Source organism: Natator depressus, chromosome 7 (assembly GCF_965152275.1).
Source record: "Natator depressus isolate rNatDep1 chromosome 7, rNatDep2.hap1, whole genome shotgun sequence".
Classification (NCBI taxonomy): domain Eukaryota; kingdom Metazoa; phylum Chordata; order Testudines; family Cheloniidae; genus Natator; species Natator depressus.
In genome coordinates this window covers 64490654-64509248 of record NC_134240.1, presented here as the reverse complement: position 1 = coordinate 64509248, position 18595 = coordinate 64490654, and the positions used below count along the sequence as shown (strand labels likewise).

At 40.7% G+C, this 18595-nt stretch overlaps 1 protein-coding gene across 3 annotated transcripts in view; it reads left to right on the top strand.

The window, feature by feature from the left end:
* Positions 1-18595, top strand: part of DLG5 (discs large MAGUK scaffold protein 5) — a 199973-nt gene that overhangs the window by 135163 nt on the left and 46215 nt on the right. For all 3 annotated transcript variants that reach the window (XR_012640280.1, XM_074958658.1, XM_074958660.1), the window contains exons 6-9: positions 4103-4362; positions 9480-9792; positions 14526-14756; positions 18080-18264. Coding sequence is in view for 2 of the 3 variants with exons in the window: in XM_074958658.1 (XP_074814759.1) it covers positions 4103-4362; positions 9480-9792; positions 14526-14756; positions 18080-18264 (989 nt within the window). In the remaining variant the exon portion in view is untranslated. The remainder of the gene's footprint in view (positions 1-4102; positions 4363-9479; positions 9793-14525; positions 14757-18079; positions 18265-18595) is intronic.

Sequence of the window (18595 nt, the reverse complement as noted above, 5' to 3'; positions counted from 1 at the left end):
TGTTAAGAGTTGACCCTTTCCTAATATGAAGAAAGAACTCTGGATAATTATAATTTTTAGTCGTGCTAAATCTAATTTAAAGGCTTATGATAATGAAAAAATAATGGCTTTTGTCCCTTGATCTTTAGGTATTTCTTGGGACAGGAATAGCTGTGGGCATGCAAAAGTCCAGCCTGTGTTTATATTTGGAAAGTATCACAAAAAATGAGTGGCAGTTTTTTTTCCTCCCAGTAACACCTTTAAAGGTTAGGGGAATGATTGAACAAAGTTTGGTTATTTAGGTTCACAGACACTATTCAGTTAGAACAATGCTACAGGTTGATTAATGCTTTTAAACTTCAAACTTAAAAAAAAAAGAGCTTTTCAAGGATGAAAGAATGGATGTTTCTAACAATTAAGCAGTCTCAACACCAAGGTGCTTGGTGTTTTAATCGTAGTAAAGTTCACATGCTAGGGATAAAAATAGGCAAGAGGGCTGGCAGAAAAAAACAACCTGGAAGTGGCAGTGAGTCCACCGTTCATTTACAGAAAAGGGATCATTCAGTTGGAACAGTTACAGTAACATGTGGAATGGCCAAATAGATGGCTTTGCCTAACTCTGTGGGCTGATTCACGAGACAAACTTTAAAGTTAAATGGTTAAGCTTCAGAAGCAAAGTCGATACAAACAAAAATAATTACTTGCCAGGCTTGAAGGGTAAAAGTCAAAATAAGCTATAGAGACTGAGGTGTTAACAGTGTTTTTAGTTTTTGTTTTGTTTCTTTGTGGGGTTTTTTGTTTGTTTGTTTTATTAGCTTTGTATTTTGTCTTGCTCGTTTCCTCTGATATCAGGTTAACTTGAAGGGGTGCTCCTATACATCTGTATATGTGAAACAACTAGGACTGCAGAAGTTTGGATTTTTATTCCCTGCTCTGCTACACTACAGATTCGCTATGCGAGTTTGGTCAAGTCACTTACCCTTTCTGTGCCTTAGTTTCTCACTCTGCAAAATGGTAATGTGAAACCTAAGGTGCCACAAGTACTCCTTTTCTTTCTACCACAGAGTGCTATTCAGCTTTAATGTTTGTCCAGCAATTGGAGATTCTTTGATGGGAAGCACAGCATAAAGTCAGTGTTATTACTATTATCTGTTTTTTCAAAATAATTTAATATTGTGCGAACTTCATCATTACCCTTTTCAAGGAAATTTTGTTAAATTCAGAAAATGAGAAACATGCGTGGCTCCTTTTCTTGGTATGTCAGTGTGAATCGTGTTGTCCTGAAGGAATGCCAGCAGTCTTCTCTTATCTTTGTCATTTTGAATCTGGATTAATCTAAATCTATTTTTGATGGTCTCTCTGACGTGTCATGCCATCACCAGACTGTAGCAAAACACAGTAGCCCAACTGCTTGAGAAACAAAACTGTTAATCAAATGACTCCTACTGTGTGGGATTGTCCTTGATTTCCTGTACAGCAGCTGACTGGCCTTTAAGTTTCTATTGCTCACGTATGAGGTTTTCGTTGCCATGGCTGTACCCTTGGGTCCAGCTTGGACTATTTTCTCTTCCTCATATTGGGGCTTTGGATGGGAGATTTTCCTTATTACTATGCTTCCTGTTTGTGGCATTTTCTCTTTTCTTCCCTTCCTCCCTCCAAACCCCATTTGCATTTTAGAGCCTCTATTTTAAACTTAGTCAAACTCCTGCTATCTTTGGACTAGTCTTTTCTCTTTCTGTCTTAATCTGATAGTTGTTTAAGATATTGTCAATGAGAAGGGGCCCCATACATTTTAGGCTGTGAGAAGATGTTTGCTTCTGTCTGAGAGTTTCAGATATTCAGATCCTAAGTTCGGTTTCAGTACCATTTCTTTTTCTTTTTCAGTAAACTTTGTTTTTCTTAGACAGTTCAGTGATGGTCAAGGCCCCATCCCTAGCCAGTAACGGCGCTTAAGCACATGCTTAATTTTAAACACACGCTGAAGTCTGCTATTTAAAAAGTGTGCTCCCCTAAATATGGGTGGACAAAAGAACGTGCTGATGTTATTTCCTGAATCACATCCTAAGGCCTCAGTTCAGCAGGGCACTGAATCATGTGCCTACTTCAAGCATATGAGTAGTGCCCCAGAAGTGAATGGGACAACACACAAGCTTGAAGTTTGGCACCTGATTAAGTCATTGCTAAATTGGGGCTCTGTTATGTCCAAATTGTCAAGTTGACTTGGAACCAAACAGCTCAGAGTTCTTGTCAGTTGGGTTTTTGTACCTCTAGGTTTGTTAAAGGGGACAGTGTCAGGATAAAAATCATACTGTTAGGAACCTCACTTTCTGACCTATGTGGTTGTGATGAATAAGATCAGCTTTATCAAGCTGCAGTCTGTGGGTTACTGGTGATCTATAGAGAACTGGCAGTCATATAAAGTTGGTAGCTGCTACTTATTTCCAGCTCCTTCTCCAAGCGTCTAGGCTTTTCAGTGTAAAGAAGAGCCTGAGTGTGTGTAGAAGCAGCAGGAATTAAGGAGCCAGCAATGACTATAATTAGGGCTCCGTGTCTGTCACAGAGGTCACGGATTCCATGACTTTCCGCAGCCTTCGTGTCTTCTGCAGCGGCCAGTGTGGCTGACCCCAGGGCCTCCCAAGCAGCTGGCTCCAGGGACAGCCACACCGGCTGCTGCTGGAGCAGCTCTGCAGCCACTTGCTCGGGCTTGCCCATAGCCAACTGCTCCGGTCGCTGCTTGTGTGGCTCTGGGGACCGCTTAAGCAGCGGTCCCGGGGGAAGCTGGAATAGCCACTGCTCGTCAGCCCCGGCAGCTGGTGCCACTGCCCACCCCTGGGCAGTGACACCCCCCTCCCCAAGATTTAGTCATGGGTATTTTTAGTAAAAGTAAAGGACAGGTCAAGGGCTGTGAATTTTTGGGTATTATCTACAACCTGTCCATGACTTTTACTAAAAATACCCATGACTAAATCATAGCCTTACCTATAATTGCCAAGGGAGTGTTGGGCAATTGCAAATGGTATACTAGTAGTCTGTGTGATCATGAAAGGGAGGGGAAGTGATCCACAAGGTTTCTCTCTGTATTTGTGGTCCTTGCAATGAAACTGTCAGCAATCTCTCCTTACAGCAGTGGTGGGCAACCTGCGGCCCACGGGTCGCACACAGCCCGTCAGGGTAATCCGCTGGCAGGCCGCCAGACAGTTTGTTTACATTTACACGGCTGCCCGCAGCTCCTAGTGGCCACGGTTCGCTGTTCCCAGCCAATGGGAGCTGCGGGAAGTATTTTATGAAAGTATTCCTTTTAAGTTTTTCTCTAGTACCCTCCTCAAATGCATCTAAACTTTAGGCTAGATTTGACCCTTTTAAACATAAAACTCACAATATTTTTGGGAGCAAAATAATCTAGCTATGGGTAGCTTTCTGAACAAATGCGTCTTTACTAGATGTTTTTAAGATGAAATAACTATGTATATTGAAATGCATGACTGCATGTAAATCTTACCCAGACTAGCCTTTCATCTTTTGAAATTTAAGTTATTTGAGTTTGAATTGTCGTTGTGAGTGAGACTGGTAAAATGAAGTATTAATCACTATTATCACAGCTTCCAAAGTTATGTTTTGGGGTAGTGCTTTATAATTTGGCAGCTGAAATGTGGAAAAGTTATCACTATTTGTTCAACTAGTAATAGTAAACTAAGTTAGATATCTCCTTGTCTAATGTTGTGGTTTTTTATTTTTATTTTTTTAAGACCCATGTGTTAAGACTAACTGTTGGTACCTTTTTTGCCCTTTTATTTAGATTGCTTGTCTATAGCAAAACAATTTTTATAGGACTATTGGTACAGTCATGTTTTTCCATCTAAATGTATTGAATGTGAGTATTACCAGCCTGAAGCTAAGAATCTTGTATGTAGAGATTTCCTTTTCAAAATGGCCTAATTCAACTTAAATGTTTTTTCATGGACATTGAGTTTGAGGAGGAAAGTAGCTAAGTAGTAAGCAAAAAACGTTAAGTAGTTTTCATATGTTAACAGGTCTCCTAAGATATTCATACTATTTAAAAACAAGTGAAAAGTCTCTTTTATGTGTACCTCTTACTGAAATTATCCTTTTGTTTGTTTGTTAGGTTATGAAACAGAATGGATCCTCAGAGATACTAAATAAACTCTATGATACAGCAATGGACAAGCTAGAAGGTGTGAAAAAGGATTATGATGCGTTAAGGAAACGGTACAATGAGAAGATAGCAAGCCACAATACAGACCTTAGCCGGCTAGAACAGACTGAGGAGGAGAACAGGCGTCTTCAGAAGCAGATTGACATGTTAATGAAACAGAGGGACACAGCAATACATGTCCAGCAGCAGTATTCCTCCTCTCTTAGAAGGTATAGGCAGCTTTTGGTGACTTACATGTACATTGTGTAGGCGATACCAATTCTGCTGCTGAGTGGCATTTTAAAGAGATGGTAACATAAACCAGTATTTTTCTAAACATTTGTGTATCTACAGTGGAAGGCACCTTAGTCAGTATGTAAAAAAAACAAAAAGAACTCCACACACACACCCCCACACAACTTCAGGGACTAAAAATCATTGAGAGGAAATTATTGTCCTGCCCAGCCTTTCCCAGGATTATGTTTTTATCTATGTAAAATCCTGTAAAAACTGTCCTTCAGTTCATCTAAGAAAACTTGTGGTTCACAGGGGTTTATTCTTTCTTCTCAGCTGTACTTGACTCCTGTCTAAGGGGAGTCAAATGTCCATTAAAGGGTACATTAGTTGTTGTCAAACCTGAAAGGTTTGGGGCTTTGTTTGCCAGGTTTAATGAACTCAACTCAATAGATGATGAATCCATTGTAGCATAAACATAGGCTGCCAGGTAGAGTTCTTGTTCTGGGAGTGGAGTTTTAGCTAATGAAGAGGGCCCCATGCCTGGTGAAAACCTTCATGGTGCTGTAATGGTATCTCAGACTGTATGCTGCAGCCTGACGGCATCATGGGTTAGAGTCTGCTGAACAGAAGCCAGTGAGGGTGTATCTTCACTAGGAAACTTCTGACCTGTTCTTTAGCAGGGCTACCAGCTGGGTAAATGCTGGCACAGAGTGGGCACAGGCATTTTTAGCATCATGTCATCTAACTCTACCCTGTGCATGGCTTACGCTAGATCTTGAATGGCTTACACCACTGCTTAAAAGGGGGTAAGAAATGTACAAGTGTAGAGAAGACCTGAAAAGGATGTGTGTGGGTGAGTTGGGGGTTCCCAGAGTGGATTTACAGTGAAACACAGGGTGCCCTGGCACGGGGCCCGACTCTGTGGGGGCAGAAGCTTGGTCCTGCCAGCTCCTGGGGCTCCTGCTGCAGGCTCCACCCCCACCGGCAGCCACTGAGCGTGCCATGTTCCCGCCCCTCCCAACGCTTCCCCTGCTGCCAAACAGCTGTTTGCTAGCGCTCAGGTCACTCCTGGAGGGAAGGGGAGGAGCGGGGCTGCAAAGCGCTCAGGGGAGGAGGCAGAGAAGGGGCGGGGCTCCTGCACTTCCACGGCACACATTTCTCCCCCCTTTACAATAGTTAGCTAATAGTACAAACAATATTTGGAAAGATCATTAAGTGGTTCGCCGAGACCCTGAGCGATTTTCAAGTGGTCTGTGGGAAAAATGTTTTTGTAGCCTAACTTAATCAAGGTACCTCACTTTATTTTCATTTACTTCCTATTACTTATAGGAGGAGGATGAAGAAAAAAAGAATGGAAAACGGGGGTGGGAGGAAGATAAGAGAGACTGTTCTTTTTCGTGGTTGGGTCCCAAGGAGAGGGACCCCAAAAATGAAGCTGAGCACAGGGCCACACTAACTCTAAATCTGCCACTGGGGGTGCCATGGGTTTTTCCTGCCATAAGTTAGGGATAACCTTATGAGGGTCAGAGCTGAAAGTCTAAAATTCTCTCTCACGGTTTTCCAATTTCCTCCCATCATCTCGTGAACACAGAACTCTCTGTTAGCTGGGATGAGGGCTGCGGCGTGGACACATTTGCATTGCCATTTATGTATCTGTGATGCATCAGAAGTTTAAACTGGCAACGTTTTGTACCTGCTTTGTTGACTTCTGGAAGTGTGCAAAAGCTTAATGTGCTGTCGTGAGCAGTGCGGGAACTCTGGTTATATTGACAAAGCCTTGGTGACCGATGTTATAGTCCTGTTCTATAGGATTCCTCTTTAGAGAGGAAGTAAATTTTATACGCAGACTTCTATTTAAATTCTGGAATCTACTTGCTTGGGGATTTGCATAATATACTGGCTCTTAACGAGGTATATGGAATACTCCGCTCAAGGTTAGTACTGTATAGTCACTGAAAGAGTCCTGATGAAGAAATGAAGTCTGTTAGTAAATCTATTGTGTTGTGTGGTATTATAGTGTAGCACTGGAATGTGAAGTCTGGGGAATTTGAGGAACTGCAGTAGCATATGAGAAAGCGAGTTAATTGAACTGAGGAACTTATTTCATTGTGTTTTTATTCATTTTGTATGGGTGTTTTTTTTGTTTTTTTTGTGAGTGCATAGTTATGGGGTTTTAACCTGTTAGCTCTTCGCTTGTGACTTCTTTTTCCCTCTTCATAACCATTCAATCAAAAATATATTTAACTGAATGGTAAATTTATAATTAAAAACAGCTTGAAAATAATCCTTGTGCATGGTCAGTATATTGTTTTTAAGCATGAAATATTGCTCTTTTCAAAATTCATTTTTCAGAGTATCAAATGTACCAAATCTGCAGTTTAGCTTAAGGACTAACTCGCGACAAAACTTGCAAACTTCAGCACTTTTTAACTGCAATTTGGTTTAAAAACATGTTTAAGCAGAGTCTAAATTGCTTTTGTTTTTGTTTAACAAAACATGGCTTGGTAGTACTGACCCTGTGGATAGAATAGGAAGCCTCTGAGCTGTGAAAGTGTGATGCCAGCTGTCTCTTGCTCTTTCCTCCTTGGAGGCAGAGAGCAGTCGGCTCAAGGTCAGTTCTGAAGCCAGGTTTTCCACATGAAACTTCATTGTATATCTACTTAGCTATCCTTATTATGATAGTTTAACAGATAGAAGAATCCTCTACAGAGGATATGATTTTCCTCCCCCATTTAGATACTTCCTGATGGCTCAAGTGTTTTTTCTTCTGCTTAAAAAAAACAATCTTTATATCATGTAGCCTCTTTATAGCTGATGCCCCGTTTCCATTCGGCAGATACTGATTTAAATTTTTTCCCCCCATTCCCTTCTCTGTGACCATAATGGTGCTTGGAATGCACACGGCCACAAGGTTATATATCACGTATGTGTCTCTCACAGGCTTTTAATGTGTTATCTATGCCCGGTAAGGTGCAGTCTCATCCTCAGGTTTGCCCACAACTCCAAAAGAAAAATAAAATAAAATAAAGTACTTAACAGTAGATTTTTCTGTTGTCTACAGACTGGTGATCTGTAAGGAGATTCTTTAATCTGCACTAATGGCAGGGGAGACACTTGCAAATTACTGACAGATGTCTAATGGCATGGAGATGCTTTAAATTTCCAGGTGCCCTCAACTAAATATCTTAGGTAGCATTCCCTGCTTACCTGATAGGCCCAGAGCCTGGCACAGCCTGACAATCAGGCTTAGAGTTCTGGTTTCCAGGGTCAAAGCATGGTATACTGGCTTGCACAAGAACCATGTCTAGATCATACTAAGTGTTTGTGTGAGAACACAAAATATGCTAGAGGCATATAGGAATTGCCATGCTGAATCAGACTAGATCTATTAAGGCAGGTACCCTGTTTCTGCCATTGGTAATAACCAGATGCTTCAGGAAAAAAGGTGCAAAGAAATCCCTTTGTGTAAAATTATGGAAGAATATGCTCCTAGGAGAAGTTTCTTCCGAACTCCCATCAGTTAGTGGTTGGCTTATGCTCTGAAGCATGAGGATTTATATCCTTCATTATTTTTTAAATTCTATCAACATAACTGTGGATGCTCTTATTATTCATATGGACATCTAAGTCTTTTCTGAATCTCACTAAGCTCTTGGCCTCTTATACCTTGTGGCAATAAACTTCACATATTAACTACATGTTGTGTTAAAAAGAAATACTTTTTAAAATCAAATTTAAATTTGTTGCCCTTAAGTTAGCTGATGACCCTTTGTTCTCTTATCAGAATAAGGCAAATGGGAGCATCCAATTTACTGTCCTTATCCCCCACATTTTCCACACCTCTAATTTATCTCCTTTCTAAACAATGGCACTGGTAATTTCCGATGCCCATTTCTCCCCCCACCTCCGCCTTTGCTATATCCTTTCCAGGATGGAGTGCCCAGAACAGAACACATTATTTCAGGCAAAAACAGATCATCAATTTCTGTAATGGTGTATTTTCAGAATTATTATTGATCACATTTTATATACATTATAAAAAAATTATTTGCTTTATTTTTACTGCTTCTGTGCATCAAGTGCATGTTTTTCCTGTTTTAATTACAAATCTTCAGTTGCAAACACCCAGCCTTCTCATATCTCTAAATGGGTTCTGGCCAGGTGGGGCAGGAGTTCTGGAGATGGGGGTGGGGGGTCTTCTGGGACAGAAATGGTTGAAAAGGACTGCACTCGTACACTAAGGGCTTGTCTGCACGTACAGCACTGCTATAGCACTTTAGTGAAGATGCTACTATGCTGACGGGAGAGCTTCTCTCGTTGGCGCAGTTAATCTATCTCTGTGAGAGGCAGTGGCTAGGCTGATGGGAGAAGCTCTCCCTTCAATGTTCGCAGTTTACGCCAGGGTGAGGTTGATATAACTCTGTCACTCATGGGTGTGGATTTCTCACACCCTGAGTGATGTAGTTATACCGCTGTACGTTTGTAGTGTGGATGGATGCCCTTTAAAAAAAGGTGTTCTGCAAAGTTTTGCTGTTTACTGCACTGTTTAATGGATACTCTTGAACATGTAAGAAGCATTTAGTTGTATAGATGCGCACTACAATAAGATTATCTGGAGGATAGAAGCAAAAATGATAAAAGGTTTAGAAAACCTGACATATGAAGAAAGGTTTAAAAAAAAAAAGGGGGGGGGGCATGTTTAGTCCTGAGAGAGAGAAGCTGGTAAGTCTTCACATAAGTTAAGGGCTGTTACAAAGCGGATAATAATCAATTGTTCCCCTTGTCTGCTAAAAGTGGGACAAGAAGTAATAGGTTTAATCTGCAGCAAGAGAGATGTAAGCAAGACATTAGAAAAAACTTTTTAATGATAAGGTAGTTAAACTCTGGAATAACCTTTCGAGGGAGATTGTGGAGTCCCCATCATTGGAAGTTTTTAAGAACAGGTTGAACAAACACCTGTCAAGGATGATCTAGGTTTACTTGGCCCTGCCTCAGTGCCAGGAGCTGGACTTGTTAACTTCTTGAGTCCCTTCCAGCCCTACATTTCACCAGCTCTATAAAAGGAAAATGCAGAATGATGGAAGCGTCTTTGTTTCTTTTTTTTGTTTAGGTTTGAGTCAATTCAGCAAGAGCTAAGCAAAGCAACTGCGCAGAACAAGGAGTTGCAGAGAGAGATGGAGCGGTTACAGTCAGAAGTGACGCGGTTCAAAACAATGCAGCTGAAGGCAGTGAAGGATGCAGAGAAGTACAAGGAAGAGAGAGACTCTGTTTTCAATGAGTATCGCCTCATAATGAGTGAGAGAGACCAAGTGATCAAAGAGGTGGATAAGCTTCAAACTGAGCTAGAGCTTGCAGAGTCCAAACTGAAAAACACTTCCTCAGAGAAAAGAGTGGCTAGTGAAGAGATGGAAGCTTTAAGACAGGTACCAAGGGACCATTTTGTTGTGGGTGGGAGGATAAAGCGGTTTTACCAGTGCCTTCTTGCAGCTGTGCAAAAAAAAATGTGTGCCCGATAGATGGGAAACATGGCTTCATTGTGAAAAGGAAAGTCCTGGCTGACGTTCTCCTGGCGGCACTCTTTATTGAATACCATCGAGTACCTGTCAGCTGCAATCTGCTATGCACTTGATTTGTTCTGTTCAGTTCACTTCAAATTCCTCATTTTAACAAGCCAACCTTTTGTATCCAGCAAGTGATGCACTGTATAACAATAGATAGAACTCAGATATATAATTTTTTTCTTTCATTTTTAACTTGTAGCTAAGAGAGACACATCTGGGTATTATCTATTAAGAAAAAAGCCCTAGCATTATAAAATAGACTCTCAGCCTCATTTTAACATCTACTCAAAGACTACAATTATGCCCCCTGTTCTTTGCCCTTTAGCCTCTCAAAATTAGAGGATATTTGGCACTGTGATTTACAAAAATGCAGGCACTGCTTTATAAGTCATATTAATCCCAAAGCAGTATTACTTCAGCAATATATGCTTAATGTTTAAAACACGAATGCTGTTTGTAGGATTTACAAATGCAGCGTGCTGCTAAATAGTAAAATAGTATTCAGTTGGTCATTCAGTTTTCAAATATTTTGCTTAGGTGATTCACATATGACCAAATATTTTTCTAGTGCCCATAAATCCTTTTTTTTTGGCTTTTCTTTCACACGCTTGTCATTGATCACACATAATCCTTTACAAAAAATTATCCAACTGCAGCACTTCTGAAAACCAGATCTCTCTTATTTAGGTACATAAATATGGGTTAGGCTATGTAGCCAACACTCAAACAACCAAGTTAAAAAAACTTTGGCCTAACAGTTGAACTTGGTAGGTGCTAGCTATCTGGAACCTAAATCAATAAGGCCTAGTCTACACTTAAAAACAAATAAAAAAAAAAAATTGACCTAGCTATGTCACTCAGCTGTGAAAATGTTTGCACCCTGAACACCATAGTTAGGTCAACCTAACCCCAGTGTGGATATGGCGAGGTAAATAGAAGGATTCTTCTGTTGACCTAGGTACCGCCACTCAGAGAGGTGGATTAACTACATTGATAGAAAAACCCCTTCCATTGATATGGGAAGGGTCCGTATTATGGCTCTACAGAGGCACAGCTGCAGCACCATAGACATAGCTAAAAGGTGGGGTTTTCAGAAGCTCTCAGTGTTGGCCTAACTCCGATCCCATTGAAGACAATCGTAGTTTTACCATTAACTTCAGTGATAGCAGGGTAAGGGTAACTTCTGTAAATCTCACCCAAAGTTGACTGAACACTCATAATTTGTTTTAACAATCCACACAGTTCCTACAGCAATTTGCATGGGTGCTTATTAAGCATAGGATTAAAAAATAAAACAAACAAGCATTCCTGGAGAGTTAGCTCACGATCTTGAGGGCACTTGGATGAGTAGTTGAATAGGGACAGGAAGAAGGACATAATCCTGATGAACAAGATGCTAGTTGCTGACATATTTTTTTAAAATAAAATGTTATGAATTTTTTTTTAAGGTCAGATAGAATTCCTGTGTCTGTATAGTGAGGCTGCTGCCGTAGCTTTTGCTTGAACAACTCTTTTAATTATATAAATCAGGGGTTCTCAAACTGGGGGTCTGGACCCCTCAGGGTCACGAGGGTATTACATGGGAGGCCGTGAGCTGTCAACCTCCACCCCAAACGCCGCTTTGTCTCCAGCATTTATAATAGTGTTAAATTAAAAACTATTTTTTATATATTTATGGGGGGGGGGGTCGCACTCAGAGTCTTGCTATGTGAAAGGAGTCACCAGTAAAAAAAAAAAAAATTTCAGAACCACTAATATAAATTAACATTACTGTGCTGGCACTTCAGTTTTTCTTTATAATTATGGGGATATTCTGCCTCTGAGCAGGGTGTTCCTTTGTTATGTAATGCTGACCATCTGAACTTGCATTTATCTAGTTCTGACTGGATCTAGTACCTGGGCAGGAATTTGAGAGGGATATAGAGGTGGTTTATTGATCAAGTGACACTTCCGCTTGGAGTACCATGCATGAGAATCCCACGTAAACGGGATTATCCTTTCAACGAGTTTGACTATATATCATACTGCAATTGCTTCCTATTGTGTGTAGCTCCACCTAGTGATATGTTGCAGTTATGACGGTCATGTATTATGGTCATAGCTATTTGTCTAAAACAGCACTGCATCAATTTAAACTGTTTTAAATGTTCATCCTAGTACATCTGTGTATAGTGATGCAGTTTTTGTGCTATTCTAAAATGTAAAAGCTATCAAAGCTAGGGTTTTTTTAAAATAATTTTAGCTTTTAAAGATTAATGAGCCATGAACTCTCAGACCTAGTGCTACTCCCTAGTTTCTAAATCTTCATGGGGTCCTGCTTGCTCAAACACAAATGGATTAAACCATATCCAGACACTTCTGAAATCTATGGTGCACACAGGTGATAGAACAAATCAAAAGTAGGAAAATGGAATTAAGCTTTCTTACTGTGGACAATTTCAGGCAAGAGTCCAATGATTTAAGCCATACACAGAGCTTACGATAAGGGATTTTTGTTTGTTTTTGCAGGCTCAGGTAGCCTGCCATACCATTTTACTTTTAGGATGGGGGTGCACAAGCAACTACCTGGGTATATAATATTTTATCTCAGCAATTCGGTTGGCTTTTTCCTTTGGCGAACAAGTTGTATTCACTCTTGTATCTTACAGGGTTCTTCATCACAAATGTATTCACATTTGAAAACTTCCTACAAGAGTAAGAATTTTTATAACAGATGCAAAGAGCAGTTCACTTTCTGCCTGGGAACTATCTACATTCTCCATCTGATTATATAACAATGAAACAGTGTAATTTGAGTTTTACATACCTGTAGGCAGAAGCAAATTGAGCAAGAAAGAGCAATACTTGCCCAATCATTATTAGCACTGTCCCACACTAAAAGTTGTAGCAGTACCTTTTGTAAATAATAGCTGCAATATGGCAGTTCTTGTTTACCAAGAGAATAGTATAAACTCTTCAGCTGGGATTTGGGACTGAAGTCCCACAGTTTGTTTTTTTTTTTGTTTGTTTGTTTTTTATATTTACAGCATCCATTTCTGTTTGCTAAAGAGAAGAGAATTCTCTGGTGATCCATGTTAGCAAACTTCCCTGCCACACTGGTAGTCTCTGTTTTCACCAACTTACATCCAGAAGTCTTGCTTTCCCAGCATTGTGTGGAATTTAACACTTCCACCCTATTCAGCCATCGTGCTGGTGCCATGCAGAATGATTCTTCAGGGCCAGAGTGCTGCATTTTCTATCGGGAATTGTTTTGATGGGCATCAGATGATATTTGGTCTTGTACTGTCAGGTTGCTGTTCCGTCTAAACCACATAAAACAAATAAAGCGGAAAGAAGGCCGTACTATTGGTTAGTGAGAGGAGATGTCTGTTCTAAATCAGCCAGTTGCTTTATTTTATGTCTGCTTGAGCACCTCTGAGAAAACTATGGCAATGCCTAATTTTTCCAAAGTTTTTTAAAGTATGATTTTCTAATATTTAAAAGCCTTGTCAGGAATTATTCCTCTGCCCCAGTGCTTTGTTGGCCTTTTGGCTCTGCTGAACACTGATGAAGCTTTATTACTTCTATATCACCTTTATCCAAGGATCTCAAAACACTTTCTGCAGAGGAATTATTCAAGCCAGGCGACAAACTGATGTGGTGGGCCTGATTTTTTTCCCCGAGGTTCTAAACAACCCCAGCTCCCACTGAAGTCAGCTCCTCAGAAAATCAGGACAAGTGGTTTGTTCGGGGTCTCACAGACTGTATGAGTGGTGGGAATAGAACCGAGGAGCCCTGGTGCAAGTCTCCTGCTCCAACTACAAGACAGAAATCTCTGGTGGTATATAACAGCAGAATTGTTTTTAAGATCTTAACAGTTCTATTTAAAGTCTCCTAAGAATAACTCTTTGTCTTCATGGTGTTGCACAGGCCCATGAAGTAGTATGTTCACACCTCGCAGGTGACTCGTATGCTACACTCGACATAATGTATTGTTCACAGTATTTTATGGCACGTCATGTTCTTATCTTATAATTGTAACATTTCACATGTACACACAATTGGTGTCTTACGCTGTAACATTCTCAAGTCCCTTTAAAACGTCTGTGAAGCTTCAGGGCACTCATTCACTTAGGTTGGAAAATATTATCTCAGCCATGCAATAATGAAGGAAATTGCTTTGAAATAACACGAAAGGGAAAGGTTTGTGCTCACGTTCTGCAAAGGAGAGCTGTATAGCACTATGTAATTACAACATTGAATAAAAATACGTTTAAAATATGTAATATGATTGTTTTGTGTTAAATCTGAGTGGCTGTCCAGGACTCCTGAGGACTTGCAACAAATGTACTCTCTCCAGGTTTCTCAGAGCCCTGAGTGTTCCTAGATTATGTGCTTCATTATTCAGACAGCAGGGTGTTTAAAGGTGGTGGCATGGCAGTTTTAACACTTTGCTGAATGTTGTTAGCTATTCTTTCTCTGTATTTAATAGGGGGACAGAGCTATACAATTCCCCATTTTGCAGAATGTTCGTTAAGATGTCAATGTGTATTCAACTGGAAAGAAGAAATATTGCTCTGTACCTAACACCCTGCAAACAATGGGTCTCGTTGTAGGAGCTAAACTCAGCTCTAGTGGAAAGAGATCGAGCAATTTGTGAGAGGAATGAGTTGCTGGAAAAGTACTGTCATGAAGTGAAGGACAAGGCTGAGGCCCAGAAGGAACTTGATCAAGCTTGCAAGGATATAGAGACAGTGAAGGAAGAAAGAGATGTTGCCAGGAAAGAGAGAACAGAAGCTATCATCCAGAGAGACCATCTGCTAAGGGAATATTACCAAGCTCGTCAGGTACTGGCTGTGTTTGTAGATGGCTTTTTCTTTTTAGGTCAAAGAGTGTAAATGCCATTCGGCATGCTTGTAAAAGACTTGGTACAAAGCTTTTTTTTTTTTTTTTTTAATTTCAATGAAGAATGCTTCATATGCATGCGTGCATGCACTCCTTAAGAGGGGGAGTGACTAGGCTACTTGTTTAAAATAAATCAATCAGTCACAGTTTTTAAGTTTTCATTTATAAAGGGTTAATAGATGGTTTTAATATATGGTAAACAGGTTGTTATAGCCCAATAGTTCAGCAGGTTACAGTAATAGTGTGGCTGGAACATCACCCCCTTGTGGATGTTCCAGGACACCATTTGAGGCAGGCTCCATGAGCTAGTTTTCCGATCAGTCTTATTCCAGTTCTGGGTAGGGTTGAGGGGCTCAAACCCCAAAATGTTCAATAACCAAAAAAAAAAAAAAAGTGTCCCCAAACACTAGGCTGTCCCACAATCTTCTGGTGGGAAGAGGGGTAGAGAGGCGCATCCCTGCCCTTTCCTTTGGGCTTGGTTCCTCCACTAGTGTCTTATTTGAGTGTTGTTCGCTCCTTGGGGTCTGGCTGTTTGCCTGTCAGCCCTGAACTGAGCCAGGTGGTCGTCTTTTATTCTCCCTCTTGTCTTGGCATTGGCTGCAGGTTTAGCAGGGTGGGGCTAGGTGGATCCAAAGGCACTCCTTAACCCCTTCTTTGCTGATATGGGTCCCCTGTGCCCCATCTCAGTCACTTAAAACAATCTGTAATACCTTCTGCTGGCGTGCTCGTGTATATCTGTTATATAGCTACTTATGTCTGTAACATGCTTATTATGTGTGCCAACAATTTAAACCTTTATAAAGCAATTTATAAATGAAACACTATGAAGTGTGACGAAAAAGATTTTCTGTTCTGCATAAATTCTTTACATTCAATCACACTAAGATATACAGATCATTAAAGGGGATAGATGGAGCACATCAAGCTGTGGCTGTTAGTAATGATTATACAGAAGAGCTAAAATATTCTTGCAGTGTTGCATGTTTGTAGATCTATTCTATGTAATATATTACATACATAATTATACTGTAATGTAGTAATATGTAAAATCCTACATTATCCCTGCTTCTCTTTCTTGAGAAAGAACTATAGGATTTACAGTAATATTTATATTAGTTAAGATCCTTCAGAAGGGTTTTTTTGTGTGTGAGAGGCATATTTTCATTTATCTAATTTCATTATAGTATCAATCCTTGATCATAATAGACTTTTTTTTCCACCACAAAAACTGCCCCATCCTCAGCTTTCTATGCCATGTATATTTGTCAATCTTGAAGCAGCATCCGAGTGAGCAATAAAACTCGGAATTCAACTGGACTGTGCAGAACCATTTTATTTTCATTTGGCTATCATGCCTCCAACTCTGTCTGGTTGTGCAGAAAGCTTTCCTCCATCTCACCACATCAAAAGCCACTGACATGGGGAGACCTTGGCTTGACTTGCAGCCTTCTTCAAAGGATCAGCATGAGTTTGGAAATACCTCATGTAGGCAGGACCGGCAGTACCTGTCACTCAGCACTGTGCCCCCACCTCCCAGATAGGTAGAGAGATGCATTTGATGGACTCCAAAGGAGGAGCCCTACAAAATCCTCTGCTGAATGAGAGATGGCTGTGACAACGGATTTTAAGGATCTGTACAGCAGGGGAGATTTAGGGTATGTCTTCACTATCCGCCAGATCAGTGGGCAGTGATCGCATCTAGTCTAGACGCAATAAATCGACCCCTGAGTGCTCTCCCGTCAACTCCTGTACTCCAGCGCCGTGAGAGGCGCAGGCAGAGTCGATGGGGGAGCAGCAGCAGTTGACTCACCACAGTGAAGACACCACGGTAAGTCGATCTAAGTACGTTGACTTTAGCTATGGTATTCACATAGCTGAACTCAACGTAGATCGATTCCCCTCCTCCACCCTCCAAGTGTATACCAGGGCACAGAGAAGGAACTGTAGGGCTCCAACACAAGATCCTCAAGAGTAGTGAAATGTGACTTCTTAGGGTCTACCTTTGTTTTACGAAGGGGAGTGGAGGATCCTGAACAAGCAGAGTGGAGATCTCTGTGATATAATCACTGATGGATACATGGTACATAGGGTCAAATCTCACTTGTTGTGGGTTGATTTGGGGGTTTTGAGGGATGAGGTGGGGGGTGGGGTAGAAGAGCGGGAAAGGACAGCACAATGACAATGTGTGGGACAGCACAATGAAAGGAAAGATGTGAATTTTTGTGGCTTCTGTTAGTTGTCATGAATTAGTATTACACTTTTTGGAGTGGTGGGTTGGAATTGTGGCTGGGGGTTTTAAGCATGAATGGCTACAATTAAAACCATTTGGGGAGGCATACAACCCTAAAAGTATGGTGTCCTGGGTATATTGACTCTCCTAGCACTGGTAGGACCCCTCTACATGTATTTAGACCCTGTTCCTGCAGACACACAGTTCCTTAACTTTACTCAAGAGAGTGGTCCCTTTGAGTTCATCGGGACTACTCACATATGTCAAGTTAAGCTCACTTGTAACTATCTGCAAGATTAGGGCTTGAAATGTGGTTGTGTTAAAATAAGCTTGTTTCTCTTGTGTGCACACATGGAAGTGTTCTCTCTAAGTCAGCATTGTCATTGTCGTTATTTCCTTCGGTGTTCGAAATCTGCAATAGTAGAGAGGTGCGGATTTATTTTTTAAAGGAGAAATAAAATCTTTTCTAAAACACTGAATCCAAACAAAAACTGCTTGGAGATCCATTATCCTCCTTTGGAGATTGGGGATTGTGAATCACAAGGGTAGGTGTACTGTAAATCAGTACTACTGATGTTTTTACTGCCTGTCACAGGATCAGTCGTAGACACTAAAACAGCCAGTCTGTGCCATGATTGTTCACTGTGTTTATCTTGTTTCTAGCTGTCCTTAGATATCTTCCGTCTGTGTGCTAAAACAGATCAATGAATCAGCAAGGTGTCACTGAAATATGAAGTGTATATTGATTTTGCTCTAAGATGAAGAATCTTCTACCATAGATCACAGTCCTATGAGTTTTTGACTGGTCTCTGTTCCTATTGACTAAAATACTTGGAGCCAACCCTGAACCCTTTACACAGGCAAAGTTCCCACAAATTTTGGGATTCCCACTGAATGCTAGTTTAGTTTGTGGAAGGATTTCAGGACCAAGCCCTTCATATAACAAACCTGCAGTTAGGGTTACAAAACCTAGTGGGCATACTTATTCTATGAATTGTACATAAAATAAATATTTCTATATATTTGAACTCATAGATACAAGATTCTGCTACATTGGACATAGAAAGAGCTAACAAAGAAATTGAAATGCTTCGGAAGCAATATGAGGCCATGTCACAGGAGCTAAAGGAATCCGTCCAGGAAGCAGAAGTAGCCAAATGTCGGAGAGATTGGGCCTTTCAAGAACGGGACAAGATAGTTGCGGAAAGAGAGAGCATACGGTAAATATGTTAGATGACATGCTAGTGCTCTTCATAATCTCAATGGCTAAATGGCAATGGTGTTCTTGTAGTGCAGCTGACTCTTTCAGAGTTTAACGGTTTTTAATAGCACATCTTAACTTTTTTGAGGCAATGCATGATTTTATCACAGTGTACTTAAGTAATAGGAGGGATACCCCGTTTTAACTTGGTAGGGTCTTCCAAGACATCCTTCTTAACAACCTACCCCTTCATCGCCATACTAACTTCTCTCTGGTAAACATCCCTCCAGAGCCCATCAGCACAGCAGTTGGAGTGGTAACAAGGTACCTCTTTCTCCACACATAGTAGC